General features: G+C 43.1%; 1 protein-coding gene across 1 annotated transcript; it reads right to left on the bottom strand.

Annotated features, from left to right (window-relative positions):
• Positions 1-392: 392 nt before the first annotated feature.
• GJA10 (gap junction protein alpha 10) lies at positions 393-8,924 on the bottom strand (the record flags this gene model as incomplete). Its single annotated transcript, XM_082047198.1, has 2 exons — positions 393-1,063; positions 7,547-8,924. The coding sequence occupies 2 exons, from the start codon at positions 8,922-8,924 to the stop codon at positions 1,014-1,016; spliced, it is 1,428 nt and encodes a 475-aa protein (XP_081903324.1). The 3' UTR covers positions 393-1,013.
• Positions 8,925-15,941: the final 7,017 nt, after the last annotated feature.

A 15,941-nucleotide genomic window follows, 5' to 3' on the forward strand; every position in this document is an offset into this window, starting at 1 on the left:
TGGAGGTGATAGCAAATGCAAGCTATGATAAGCTTGAAAAACAAAAGCAGCTAAAAGCATGTGGCCAGAAACAGGGTCAGGGACAGTCAGAGGAATGTGCTTTATTTTCCAGACAAACAAGTAGGACTGTTTTCTTGGGCCACATAGAACCCAGAAATCCAGGCCTCCAGAGCAAGTCTGTCCTAGCAAACAGAAAATGAGCTCTTTTCGGCTGTTTGTCCTTCAGTTGCTCTATATGAACTAATGAGACAGTGAAGGGAAATAAGATTTTCATGACCATGAGGTGATACCTTGCAGATTTTCTTGAACAGCAAACTGAAGAAAAGCACAAATATTTTGCACTCAAAATAAATTGCCCAGTTTTACTTCGTTTCAAATTTCAAGCCAAAAATATTAGCTATGAGGCTACATTAGCATAGAAAGTCTATCAGAGCTTGAGGACTGCGTTAGCACAGACTGACAAACAGCAGCATATTCTTCAGCTGGTTTTTTTCTCTCTCAAATTCTTCGTCCCTTCAGATTCCTTGAGGTTTTTTTCCATCTTTTATTCATCAGCTGCTGAAGGCTGGGGAGATAAGAGGCCACGTAGCCTTCCAGGTTGCTTTCAGATCAAGCTAACCCTTTCTTGTAGGTGCCTTGGGTCTTCCACTACCTTGAAGGTCTATGGATCAGGCTGGTTTCTGATATGAACACTACTTGCATGCACAACAAGTTGTACATCCCAAAACGTTCTCCCAAAGACACAAGGCTATTTCTGCAGTGGCAGCACACACTGACCAGATCTGTGAGAAAAATCTTGAGTCGTGGAGCGAGGTACCCATTAACACCAGCTATCAGACTATGGTATGGTTGGGATTGGCATAAAACTGAGGAATAAAGCGTTTGATTTCTTAAACTGTGTTATGAGTTTAGCATTATAGCAGTGGGAGAGGGGAACATAGCAACAGATAATCTGCTTTTCAGCTCTCTTCTGAAGGTGTTTTGTGCTCAATTCCTTAGTTTATTTCTTCTCCTCAGAATGCCATTACTTTTTCATGATAGATGATAGTTCTAGGAGCATGCTCTGAAAGATAACAAGAGAAAGAAAGCATGAAGCTGAATTGGGTTGAAGGAGAAAAATAAATGTTACCATAGTAATTAACCCAGTTTCCAATGTACACATAGCTGGAAAGGTGGGAATCCGGCAGTTAGCTGGCAATATATCTCCCTCGTAGGGCTTTGTTCAATGCTAAGTGAGGGTGGGGAGAGGGGGAACACCTTGCTGTTAAACCAAAATAAACACATAATCACTGAAGTAACTTGCTTGAAATCAGTGTATCCATCGTAGAGACCTTGCTTTACGTGTTATGGGGTTTTGCGTATTTTTTGATTGCTTTGAAACCATAGAAAGATGGACCCAATTAAGCAAGTTCCACTTTCTAAATTGTTGTTGCTGCACAAGTACTCAGAGGGGTTCATTAGTTGTCACCTGCTGCTGAACCCTAAGTTTATCTGTGCTTGTGCAACTGGTGAACTGGTGTTTGTGCAACCTTTGGGTGACCAAGTAGCTTTTGCAGGATAATTGGTACACTGGCTGTCATCACCAGGAGCTTCTCCTGAGTGCTCCATGACACAATAGAATACAGCTACTGTGGAATTTAATTTTTTTAGGAGGTATTTGCATGGAAAGCTATAGAAAGCCAGAAATAGTTACCAACAGATGTGAATGTGAAAACTTTTAAAGATTCTCATACATCCTAAAGACACACAGGATTTTACCAGTCCTTTACCCCACCTGTAGACTTTCCTGGTGGAGCTCAGCTGTCTAAATAACTCCTCCGCAGTTATGAGGTTTGTTATTTCAGTGCACATTCACTCTGATCAAACTGCTTCCAGTCCCAGGAGTGAGAGTGGGTGAGCTGCTAGTTAAACGAGTGGATATTTATTGTTGAAAGCTTGAGTAAACACGCCTTGTTCTGGAGAAGACTGCAAGCATTCAGGCTGAATAGCAGCTCCCTCTTTCATATTCTGCTTGCTAAGGAGTATTTTCCCACTGGGTAAAAAGCTCAAAGCTGAATGGAGAATTGAGAAGTAGAAAAAGAATTGAAGAGCACAGAGGAATAAAAAAAGCAATGCAGTGAGGGAAACTGGACCCAGTGAATCGTAAAATTTCCCCAACTTCAGCAGAGCCAGGATTTCAGCATCAGAGACTTCATTCTCTGGAAATGAATAAAACCAGCAGCCCTATCTCAGACTGATTCTGTGAGCTGGGAGTACCCGCTTTACCGTCTGCTTCATTATCAGCTTTATCTCCCTCATTCACCATGCGGAGGGAGCCTTGCTTTTAAAGATAGGTTGATTACTTTGTAGCCAAAAATAGAGACTTAGATGACATTCTGAAAGCACGGGGCTCTCTGAAGGAGAGGGTGGACTAATGAACAAGGAATGGACATGAGGGTGAGGAAAACTGAACACTGCTTGAAGAACAAGATTTTGAAGTTGAGTGCCCAAAATACCTAATTCTTTCTGAAGATCTTGATCTAGTAATTTTGGTTTCCCAGGAGAGTGGTTTAGCTAAAACATTGCTAAAAATATTATAAATCTTCTAATCACTTCCAATTTTGTGTTGTCATTCCAGGGACTTATCTTGGCTCAATGAACAAACACAAACAGCAGATAATATCAAGTCTCCCCATCTTCTTAGTATACCCATGGGTACTCTAGCAAGAGGACCAGCACAGTAGTTCTCTCAATGCAGGTTTGGGTTTAGAGTGCAACTGTGATGACAGTTCCAAGTCATCTGAAAGATGGTGCCTTTGTGAGAAGAGCTCCCAATCCCAGTTAAATTAAAACTCATAGGTTTTTAAAGCACATGTTATGATTCTTTAGAAAAATTACATATAGGCCAAAAAGAACTGATGCTGGTCATGCTAAGGAAGCCTGCACCTGGAGGCCTCTGCTTTAGAAAGGCGGGGAGAGGCACAGCTAACAAAAGACTTCAAACACAGCTAGCAATGAAATATCACACAGCCTCCCACTTTTGTAGAAATGTTTGCATTCAGCTGCTGAATTGTGATGACCCTGTGATACTCCGAAGATGCAACAGCAGGCTGTGGCCATGCTCAGTTGAGCTTTCTGATGTTCTGCAACTGTTTCTTTGGTTTGTAGAAAATGGCCAAGGAGTAAGACTGGTTGATTGTTGCAAAGGGTGACTTTGCAAGCAAAGCTCTCTCCTCTCTCCCTCTTTAATTGTTCAATCTTTTATTTTCAACTCCCCAGAGAGAAAAAGAGAGTCATTTGATTGTCCCAATGGCTTTACACAGCCTTGTGCACATCAGGCAGTCAGACAATACTCCTTAGTGCAATGCTCCAAGACTAGATGCTGGTTATACACTGTGATTTCTGGCCCTGCCTATTTTCAAGAGACCAAAGATTTTATCTGTACTAGTTATATATTGATCTGTGGCTGCAACAGCCTATTAATTTTATCCAACTTAAAAATGAACCATGTGCCAGTCAAAGGCCTGACTGGTGCAGATTATGGTGGTGTTGTTTTGGTGTTTTTTGTTTTTTTTTCTCACAATGTCATTAGGTGCAGAATCCTATCAGCAACAGTATAATTCCTACACACCTTTGTGAATCCAGCTCCCAGTTCTCATTGTTGATCATAGTTACACTCAATACAGAGCAGGTCTTTTCACAGAGTTTCTTGGGAAAAGCAGCCATTTAAGGCCTGCTTGCCTAAGGGAGACTGGCAGCCTGGGCCCATGCAGAAGGTGCCCCTTTGCTCCATAGCTGCATCTCCCCTTAAAAGTTAAAATGCAGCAAGAGATGCAAAACTTCGGGCAGAACTCTGTGTGTATCCATGTTATCTCTTAGAAGATAAGACACCACATATTCTCTAACATGTATCCTCTAAGTGAGCCTTGGAAATTATTAGCTTGGAGATCAGTGAACAAATTGTTCACTATCACTACAAAGCATGCTGACTGTGTTCCCCAGTACCAAGGTTTTGGAGGCTTGCAGATAGCCTGTTCTCAGCAGTGCACAGATTCTGAACTGCCCTCTCAATGTAGAGTTTTGTAATGTTATTTATCCCGGGTCTCCATCGAGTTGAGATTGGCTCACCCATATACTTGGTGATGCTCTTGTCATTGTGGTCAGGTGGACTGAAATCAGTTGGAAATTACCCTCGTGTCATGCAGTGACACTTTCCTCCTATGCTTTCCCTGATGGAATGAAGGTCCAGTTTCGGTGGTTTACCCTCAGATCCTAATAGATCTAAAGTCTGACCAGCAGTGGCTGAAGGAAAAGAGGTTTTTTTCACAAAGGATCAGAGTCTTTTGAGGAGCCTTTATCCTAATAAGTTTTTTAAGATTTCTGCCTTTCACATTTTTGCTTACCAGTCTGAATAGCTGATAACTTTGGACAATGCAATGACCGAGAAACTGAATGGAATATGAAGAGTAAGTAGTTTGGGTGTAAAATAAACAGTAATTTTTTTTAAGATTGTATACCTCAGTTGGACATGAAATGAAGAAATGCCTCTTCACCTCCACCCGTTCCAGATGAGGAAACTTTTAAATAGATTTGTTAGTCTGTATTATGGCCAAAAAAATGTTTGGTCTGTCCAAATCCTACCAATGGGAAGGTCACTTCTTCTTCCGTATGTATAGCTGGTCCGGTTTAAACCGAAGTCTGAAGACCAGAGGAATCCTCATGCCAAACATGCATTTTGTATTCAGTATCTTATTGAGCTGGTTCATGAGAAGTTTCAGTGAATGATTGAACGCTTTCACTGTTAGTGGTCCAAAGTAACCTTTCATCTGAAGACAAAGCCCTAAGAAGAATTTCCTGTTCTCTATGAGGGATGCAGTTTTGTACTTTCTTGTAAAGAATCAGTCGATCATGATTTGGCCAACTGCTATCCACCACCTGGTTTTCGTGTTTTGATCAAGAGGATGCAACACACTATGAGAAGTAACTTTTACAACATTTTGTTGTCCCTAATCATAATTATTTATCTGTTAGAGACTCAGGTTTAGTGTGGAAATGGAATTGATAACATTGCACACAAAAAAAATCTCATCACTGGCTAGAGGTCAATCAACCATAATTGTACTATTAGATCTGTTAGGTGCTTTCAATGTCATAACTCACAGGATGCAGTTGACTTGTATGCAGACTCTTACAGCATCAGATGGATTGGTTTTGTGGGGCTTTGAGATTTTCTTTCAGCCAAGAAAGCTACAGTGGTTGTGGGAAGTTGCAGTTGTCCTGCTATCAGCACAGAGCATGGGTACGTGTTTGATTGGAGGTTGCTAAAGTGGTTGTTGAGGTATAGAAAGTGATATTTTCAATGTTGAGTTGACAGTCCTCTCTCACTGAGCAAATGCGAAGAATGCTGCAAACAAATGCTGACAGAATGATACAGATGAAGGGAAAAAGAAAACATTTGAGCCATTATGGAGGTAAAGATTACAGTTTGGGAAAGTTATCAAAGAAAACTGAAGAACAGTGCCAGTTCCAATATGTTTTGGCTCCATTTGGCTATCCATCTTAGATTAGTAAAATCCAGGTTAGAATAGACTGTATTTTGGCTGTTCAGAAAAAGTTTGTGCATGTGCATTCATTATTATGTCCAAAAGTGTTTGTTCCTTCTCTGCATTTCTGTTGCAAGTCACTATTAGTAAAGGCATGGCACTAGATAAAATTTTTGGTGTGTTTCAGATGGATTTTTTAAAATGTTCCTTTTAAGTACTTTTTTAGATAGGATCACTGATTTTTGAATGCTGTGGTCACATAGATAAATCTAATCATACAGACTTTTCTCTTATCTGAACACTGATACATTATGATTGTTTCCTGGAAGTCAAATTATAATAAATGAACCCAATGCTGACTGCCTGTGACAACCAAAATTAAATAGCAAGTGTAGGAACTGAGAAATACAGACCAGGACATGCAAGGTTTGACAGCCAGATTCAACACTTTTATAATGCACCAGATTATTTGTATATTGAAATTCATATTCATAAAATGCCTTAGCAATGCTAGCACATTTGCTAAAATATTTACTCAGTTGTATATAGAAGCACCTCTACTTTAGAATATCACGTGCTGTCAACAGGAAGCAACAGGTAGAGATATCCCTACATAAGTCACATTTTAAAATACTTGTACAAGTCCCATACATAATGATCCCCAAAGGCAGCATGCCAGAAGAGAGTTACTTTGCAAACTGGCTATATTTCTCTAAAACATCTCCCCTGGAAGACAGCGTCACTGTCATTAAACAGTCGCAGCTGCCAGGCAACTTCTGTGTGTCCTCAACAGGGTACCACTGAAATTCTGAATTTTTGCACTTCACCTGTTTAAGGAGCCTTCTCATCTGAATATCAAAAACCAGCAGAAGATTGACAGATTGGGCTCTAGGCCCTTTTCCTATATTAGAAACAGTGAAGTGGAAAGTGATAAATTGCATCTAAGTGGCATTTTAGTACGGCTTATGCTGAATATTTATATATTGTAGAAATTATAACTCTGTGAAAACTGGAACTCGTGAATGGTTTGTTGACAAGCAATCTCTAAGAGTATCTTCTGCTGCTTAACACAAAATATTTTAGGGGTTTTGTTTGGTTTTGGTTTCTTGTTTTCTATTTCGGAAAAGTATTTATTTTTAGGAAGAGTGAGAACAGATGGAACAGAATTGATAACTCTGAGTATTGCGTAAAGTGATCTTCTGTTTATTACATGCCCTATAAAAAGTTACTTAAGGACTTGCTTCTGCAAGGAATTTTAAAGGACCTTTTTGGTTCTCAGAGGACAAATCCTGTGATCCAGGACAATCAGACTCAAATCCCCTAAAAAAACCCAAAACAACAACAACAAAAGCAAACACCCCCCCCCCCCCCCAAACAAGAAACCTCATTGGTTCTTCAACGCAAGCACTGTATTTTATCAACACTGACTGTAAGCAAGCTTAGAGTGTGTGGCCAAAGAATAGGAACAGGTGCTGAAAATGCCATGTTGTAGTTAATGGCTCTGTCATTGTTATTATTTGGTGTTTTATATGTAGATCTTTGGATTTATTCATTGAGCAATTATTCAGCTCAGTGATTGCCCTTGGGAGAAACCCCCAGAAGGTGGCAAAAGTTAAGCTGAGCCATTGAACTCAACACACTCAAGACTTCCCCTTTCTCTCACAGTGTCAAGCAGGCTGGAGCTGGACAAGTTTCCCCTGGGACAGTCCTTGTGGAGTCGTTTGGGGTGATGCAATGAGTACAAAGAAGCTGAGGTTCCGTGTCTCAGACATCCTCGGGACTGAACATCCCCTAGTGATGTTTTCGCTTTCACCACAGAAGGGGACAAAGCGTGCGGGAGCTCAGCTCGACCCGGGAGGACGCGAGACATTAGGGCTCCGTCTTAAGTTCTGCCTGAGCCTCCCTGCCCCCTGACTCACCCGCTCGTCCCCGGGGCCGGGACAGGCAGCCGGGGGTGCCCGCCCAGCCCGGGGGTCCCCGCCGCCCCCCTCCCGCGGGCCGTCCCGGGGACCGCGGGGCGCTACTTGCCATCGACACGCGGCGTCCCATGGCGGCGGGCGGCGGCGGGCTGCTGGGCGTGCTGCCCTCCTCTCGGCGCTTCCCCTCCGAGCCGGAGCCGGAGCCGGAGCCGGGGCCGGAGCCGCCAAGGGAGGCGACGCTCTCGCTGTCGCTGCCCGCCCGGCTGCCCGTGAGGACGCGGGAGAGGAAGCTGGATTTGCGGGTGCCCGGGCAGTGCCCGCTGTCCGGGGAGTCGCCGCGCTCCTCCTCCAGGTCGCGGCAGACGCTCACCCGGCTGTGCTTGCGGGGCACCCGCCGGGCCGCCCCCGCCGCCGCCGCCGCCCCGGGGCCGCCTCCCGCCGCGGCCCGCGGCGCCTCCTCGCTGCTGGAGGAGGGCGGCGGCTGCTGTCCGTGGTGCTGGGCCGCGCTGTGCCGGCGGCGGGGCGGCGGGGAGCCGCGGAGCTCTCCGCGGTGCTGGCGGCCCGGAGGCCCCGCCGGCGCGGGAGCGGGAGACAGGGCGGCGGGGGGAGCGGGCGGCGGCGGCCCCGGGGCGGTGGCGGGGCGCGGCGGGGAGGCGTCGCAGGCCGGGCAGGCCGGCGGCACCATGGAGCTCTTCTTGGAGTTGAAGAGGCTGGTCTCCTCCTCGGTGGGGCCCACCGGTGGCCACGGCCACCAGTAGAGGCTCTTCTGGATCTTCTTGAGGCCCAGGTGGGCGATTTCTAGGATGTTGAGGAAGAGGGAGACTGCGGCAATGCTGTTCATGAAAACCATAAAGATGGTCTTCTCTGTGGGTCGGGACACAAAGCAATCCACTGTGTTAGGGCAAGGGGGCCGAGTGCATTTGTAAAGGGGGGACATGTGAAACCCATATAAAAGATACTGACCGATCATAAAGCCCACTTCGACCACCGACCGGGTCAGGATATGTAGGACATAAGTGCGCAGCAGAGACCCTCTCAGGGGTGCCTTATTCACTTTCTTCTGTTCCTCCAGCTTACGCAGCTCCCTCTCCACTCTCCTATGTTCCTCAGGCATTGGCTCCAGATCTTCCAGTTGAGCCCGCAGGTGGGCTTTCCTCTTCTGTCGCTCTTTCTCGAGAGCCCTTAATCTATAGAGTGCATGGCCCATGTAAACTAGAGATGGAGAAGAGACAAATATAATCTGCAATACCCAGTATCTGATCAAAGAGATGGGGAAGGCTTTGTCATAGCAGATATTGTTGCAGCCAGGTTGCTCTGTGTTGCAGATGAACTCGGACTGCTCATCATCCCAGACATCTTCAGCAGCCACACCCAGCACCAGCATCCGGAATATGAACAGGATTGTGAGCCAGATTTTGCCAACTATGGTGGAGTGGATGTGCACTTCTTCAAGGATGCTGCCCAACAGGTTCCAGTCCCCCATGATCAGAAGTTCATATCTGAAATACAAAAAAGGATGTTATTTTAATACAATACCGAGTTTATTTTGTAAATGGCCTTTTTTGGGTGTGGTTTTTTGTTTGTTTGGGTTTTTTTTTTGTGTGTGTGTGTGTGTTTTCTTGGTTTTTGTTTTTTCTTTTTTTTAGATAATGATGTTTCATATACATACTTCTGATAGTAAGAGCGCTCTTAGAAGTTCATCATTATTTTCTACTTAACGGATCTTCAAATGAAGGCAGACTTTATGATTACTGCTGAAAGATGGAAATGTAAGATTATTTTAAGCTTAAAAGGGCTTGATTTCAGCTGTAAGCCATGGTACTTCTTAACTGCCTACAGTTTCACACTATTTTATTCCCACTAGGAAAGAAGACTTTTTTTTTTCACTTTGCAAATCCTTTGCCAACTATAGTTAAATTCTACACCCACTCCATCCCACTGTCTGTGGCTGTGCCATAGTTTTTGAGTGAAAAAATGGCTAGAATAATATATAATGTTCATGGTTCTCATTTGTTTGATAAGGTCTTGAGAAGTATCCTATAACCGTGACAGAAAAATATTTCATTTTGTACCCCAAGGTAGTAGCATTGTTAGTGCCTTCCATCCAATATTTTCCCATCTACAAGGGTAAAAATCCACAAAATTCTCCTTTCGATTTCTAAAACTACAAATACAGAGCTAATTTACACATAGCTGTACATGTATAAACAGTCTCAGTTCCAGGATAATGTTAATAAATGAAGAGTGCTTTCAGGATTAATATCTTTAATTTTATGCATTTCTAGTCTTAGTGAATCACCAAGACTTTATCTTAATCATAAATTTCAACATACGTGATACATAAAACAGGGCTTACATAATGAAGTGATGTGCAGGTTTTTAGCTGTGAGTGTAAGACAATCTTTTTAACTACCTCTTTCCCAGAAGCTCCTTGATTCACCAGCAAATTGATCTGTTAGATAGCAGCAAATTGATCTGCTGCTAGATACTTGATTTCCAAGCGACATCCATGGAAAATATTCGGGAGCTCCAGGTAATGTGGGGAATTTAAATGTAAGGTATTTGGCTGCTCATTTGTGAATGCAACTCACGTTCAGTGCTGTCTGCCCAGAATTCTTTCTGCAAAGTGGTAATAAAATATTGAAAGTAATGGGGATCACATCTGTCTTAAGGTCTGCACTTAAATTTTTATCCTACTGTGCTTTCAAAACTTCCCAAATTCCACTAAACCACAACCTTTAGGAAAGTGTAACTTCTAAGCTTTTTAAGAGTGGCTCATTGCAGCACCCAAAATCTTACATGATTTGAACTGATGGCACAGCTGGGAGATATCACCATTATCCATATAGCTTGGTTATGGTTTATGATATGACCCTGTGTAGTACAATTCTGCTTGGAGGTTGTATTTATCCACAACACAAGTAAAGATTTTCAGTTGTAACCATCAGTGCAGTCATTCTCTGCATAGGCATCCTACAGGCTTTATTATTACATTCCTGGGATTTGGGTTTTCTCTGCAAATTTGAATTTTCACAATGAACTTCCCTTCTGACCACAGGGAACTGGTTGAAGAAATGTAGCTGAACAAGTAATTTTCTAGGTGTTGTGTGTACCTGGAATATCTTCTTTCCCCATTCTTTCCCTCCCATGTGTATAATTGAAAAAAGATACACGAAAAATAAAAGCCAGCAAAAATTATTGTAATCCATTTTCCTCATCTTTAAAGAACAATGTCAGTTCTTTCTTCTGACTTCATATGGATTTTATTCAGAGCAGATATCAAGGTGTTGCAACTTAATAGGTTGGGTCAATGTAAATATGTTCATATCTTGAAATGTTTGCTAGAAAACGTTGTATCTCAAGCTAAATATGTTGAACCTGTTTTTCAGAGCTTGGAAATGCGGATACAGCATAGTGCATCTTCAGTAAAGTGAGATGTAGGGGATTACATAGAGCAAGCTCCCACACCCAGAGTCCTCAAGAGGCCAAGGACGAGTGGGTGACGCTGATTTCTCTGCACCGCTTCCCTGAAAGGCGACTGAATGACAGCAACGCAACAGTTAAGCAAAGGAGCTTTGGGTATATTTGCTACCTTGTGAATGGCTGGTCCCTCACTGAAATTGATAGACTCCGCAAAACAAAGGAAAACAAAACAAAAAACACAAAACAAACAAACAAACAAAACAGACAAAAAACCCCACAAACAAACAAACCCACAAACACCCCCCCCACCACCAACAAAAACAAATCAAAAAAACCCAACAAACAAAACCTACACAAAAACCCAAACGCAACCAATAAAAAACTCAAGTAACAACAAACAAAAAACCAAAACACACCAAGTGAGATGTTAAAGTATAAATGCAGGAATAAAAGGGAAAGGAGACACGTTTTAATACAAAGATGAAATGAAAAGACAGCATTCCTCTACCAGCAGGAATTTTCATTGCCTGTTTTGGAACAGAAAGTAGAAACCATTTAGGGTAAGAGAGGATACAAAGAGAAGCATAAACATATCACTCTGGATCTATAGGTGTTTGTTTTTTAAGTTGTTTCTATCAGTATTTAAACAACTCTACTCTCATCTTTCCTTTATAATGGCCGACAGGGAAGAGTAATTATAGGAGTGGTCTAATTCCACTCTCTAAATGAGCTAATCATCCCTCAAATCAGCACTGGTGAGAACAGCAGTATGAATATTGGCGAATGTCGCATATAAAGCCAAGTTAGTCTGGAGCCAGAGAAGCCAGAGTTTCTAAGAAATCAGCCAAAACTACTTTACAACCTTTTTGAAGCAATGTGCTTCTGATTTTTCCATCTTTCCCTTCCTTGATCTTATTTGAGCTCTGTGTATCAGAGTATTTCAGTTTACTGTAAGAGTGTAGTCTGAAATATCAATGAAAACATTACTTCCAGTCTACTAGAAATTCTACTATTCTAGTATATGAGCCTAGTATACTAGAACTATATCATTTTTAGTATAGATTGTACATAACTGAGACATTTATCATTATACCATCTGACTACCTTTGCGTCTGTCCAAATATTTTTATATGGTTATTTAAAACAATAAAAATTCATGCATGTAATCAGTCAGAAACAGGTGGAAATCCACCACTTCTCTTGAAGATAGTTCCTTTATATCTTACTTCCGTTACTTCTTTATTTAAAAGTTCTTTTGATCATTTGCCACTATTCAAAACACTACTAGATTAAATGTATGCCAGGTTTCCATCAGCTATGATTTGAAAAAGCAGAGTTAAATGTTGAATTTCTTGTCAAAAAATGCTAAGATGCAAATACTCCTGGGTTTAATTCGCACTGCTTTGAGTCTGACGGGGACCTGCCTGTTCCGTACTGCCCTACAAACAATTATTTTTCTGCCTCTTACCTTAGGAGAAAGCCCTTCGTTAGTTTATGTTAGAGCATTGCAGAAGGAGGACGCAGCGCTGCTGGTTGCTATAGATCAGAGACCTTCCTTCCACAGTGGTAGGACATTTTCTTTCATTTCCAAGAGCCAAAGCATAGACGTGGTGCGCTGAGCAGACTTCTTGGTTCTTCGTAGCTGGATGCCAAGATCGCTCTGTCTAAACTATCCGCTCACGGTTTAAAAATCATGGGATGATAGGATGGTGCCTCTAGCCAAAATTATCATGCGATTATTTTAGTCAGTGGCATCTAACAAAGCCATTCCCTGAAGGCTCAATCTGTACGGCAATAATTTGCAATGCCCCTATGTCTTGTTTCAGTCATTTCTTCAAACAACACGCCTACACCCAGCTCCCAAATAGAATTTTATTTTATAAAATGGCTAAACAGGCAGCCTTTACAGTACGATAGATTCTTATATTTTCTTTACATTCCATTAGTTTCGCTTTGAATCAATGCCCAAGGATCGATCGGTCATGTCCGATTTCATAGTCTGTTGCCTGGCGAGTTAATTTAGGATGTGTTAGACTGAGCCTTTGAAAATGGAGGCCACTGGAACTAAGACTCGAGTCTTTGGTTAGAAACAGATTTGTTGACACAGTAATGCTTCTTCAGCTGGGTTAAAGAACCAACCCTACGCTCATTCAGAATTGGTATCTGTGAGAAACAAGGTTTAAAAAAGGAAGGTGAGTTGCCAAAATGGGATTTTGTGAGAAATCAGGGCCAACAGACCTGAGGCTCTCATACAAAGAGCTTCTGCTGCTTATTCCTGCCCAGGTACTAATTTTATACAAATCCCAAATATCCACTGCTCCAGAACTTCTGGCCCTTTTGTTCCACCCTACAAGGTGTGTGACTGATTTCCACTTCAGCCTCTTCTCCCTGAAGATATTCCAACTAACCACTGGCCAGTTCTCAAAAGACGCTAACCCCACCTCTTCTTTGGGATTATCCCAGATTTCTGTACCAGCGCATCCCTCTCTCCCACACAAGCTGTGCTTGTCTCCCTGGAAGTCCTATTTAAATAATGTCTTCAGAGCCTTGCCCTGCATCAGATGAGGTGGCTACAGCATCTTTCCTCCTGCCTCAGTCTCATGCAGCAGATGTATGGTTAATGCCTACATTACAAATGCTTTAGGGGTGGTAGTGTTACACTTTACTCCTAAGAGACACGTTAATATTCATGCAAACCACCCAGACTTCCACAGGCTTTTCTCATCCATGTGTTTGTGCTCTCACGCTTGCTCTCCAGCCCATGTACTCTCATGTACCTGCCACTGGCATTTTATTTTCACGTTTCTTCTTTCCAAATTCAGTCACAAAGTCCCTGAGGTTTTGCTTTACTCCTTCGTGTCAGAGCTTTGACTCCATCCTGGATGCCCTGTGCTGCCTCACCAGGTGGTGGTGTTGACATCTCCAGTGGCTTCCACAGCTCCCAGGGATTTCTCAGGAGCACCCTCTTCAGCTCTGCTCACTGAAAACTTGACAACTGGGCAAGAGCTGCAGCATCTGTCATTTATTCATCGCATCGGAGAATGCACTTTGTCGCTTGCTGCAGAAGCAGCTTGTTCTTGGCCCAACACATTTCTGTCCCACCTCTTCTCCCCATCAGCAGGTCATAGCACCAGAATCACAGGCTGCCCACCTCACTCTGCCCTCAGGCACCTGGGTTAAGGGTTTGGTTTTCTTGAGGGACATGTGAGGTTATGGTAGGCTGCTGAGGGACAATTTGCTGTGTTTCTGGTTTTAGCAGAAGAATAATTGGTGTTGTTGAAGGATTGCTCATGCAAGCTTATTAATGGACCATATGATTAATTGTACGTGGAAGGGATGCCGGGCCAGGGCACAGAGGTGGTGGGAGGAATCAGGATGAAGAACAGGAGAGCAGTGTAGTCCTTTGCATTTGGAGATGAGCAAGAATCTGTGGCATCTGAGGACACTTCCTTACTGTAAGCACCTGCCATAGGTGAAGTCAGCTTACAGCATGCATGTGTGCATGGGGGAGATGTGTGGGTGGGTGTGTTGCAGGGGGTGCAGGGAATATCCTGGAGATCAGAGATGGGCCCTTGGCCTGTGACGCCCGAGATGGGCAATGGTGAGCAACGACAGAGCAGGAACCAGTGCAACCCCATGTCTGACCTTCCTGGAGCAGAAGCAACCTCCCTGCTGGGAAGCAGAGACCCAGGGACCACAGTGCTGGGGCAGGAGCTGGAGACAACCAAGTAGGATAAAAGCTCTCACCCAGCATCCAAATCCAGTATGGGGTCTTGCCTGTGACATCACCTGAATTGTAAGTGGCAGCTATTACAAAATAAGTTCTCTAAATACTAGGTCCAAATACAGTTTTTTATAAGCCTGCAGCTTTTGATATTCTTGTCAGGGATCCACAGATTTGAAAAGCAGAAAAGGATATATGTGGGAACTAATTGCAACCTTCTTATAGCACAGACAGTAGCATTTCCTTGTACTAATATATTACTATTCTGACATTCAAAACAGCTAACATTACATGGTCAAAACCACTTCAAAGAGCACATGCTTTCTGTTGTGTCACCAAACCCACCATAAAACTTCAAGCCTGATGGATGTGGAACCGTGAGTCGGCCAACAGGCTGCAGCTGAAGCCATGCAGGTATAGGCAAACTGAAATGCCAAGATAACACTGCAGAATTTTGCCAAAACCACTCCATGTACAGTGTAACCTGACTGGCCAGAAACCCCTTGGTTTATTAAAAAAAAAGGCACCTCACTTGAAGATGCCGACATTTCCATTTTACTGCAGAAAAACATTACTAGCAGTAGACTTGCTTCTTCTGGGGCAAGTTACCCTGTGCAGGAAGATGAAGGCACCTTGACAATATGGAATAAAACAGGCCAGGGACATCTCTGCAGCCCTCAGCACTGGGACAGCTGTACCCTCGGATGCCACATCCAAACTGCCTCCTGAGACCTGCCCCTGCTCCGCACTGCTGTCTGAACCACGTCCAGGAGAGCTGCACAGCTTTGGACTGGGCTAATTACCAAAGAACACACCAATTAATTTAATAACATGGACAACTCTGTTCCAGTTTGCAGATTCAAACCTCAGGCCTCTTTATTTTAACAAGAGCTGTACAACTTCTTTACTGTTAAAGTATTTATCTATTTATTTTATTCCCCATATTATCTCTTGTGACTCGGATGGCTTTGCTTTTGGTAGCACAGCACGATAGCACTTTCAACCTCTGGTGGGAGAGGACGTGCCAGCTACCACTGAAACTTTATCCATCTTTCCTGTCAAAGCCGGTTTTGGTCCTGAAATGCCTCTTGATTCATTTCATAAATTCTCCTAAGAAATCCTTAAATGTCTTTCTTGGCATGCTTTATTACTGCTGTCTCCCTTCATGAAGGCAAATTGTTGAAGATTATTCTGCAGCTGGTTTTAGAGTGAAGATAACTAGATAACTTAATAGAAAAAACTATGGGTTGCTAGACGGACATCTAAGAGAAACACCTTTAGTCCAGTCAGCTGGCAACAGCCTATGCCTTAGAGAATCCCTCAAAATTCAATACCCAGTGCTCTATGATTTCA

The sequence above is a fragment of the Streptopelia decaocto genome (assembly GCF_964273445.1).
Source record: "Streptopelia decaocto genome assembly, chromosome: 3".
NCBI classification, from domain to species: domain Eukaryota; kingdom Metazoa; phylum Chordata; class Aves; order Columbiformes; family Columbidae; genus Streptopelia; species Streptopelia decaocto.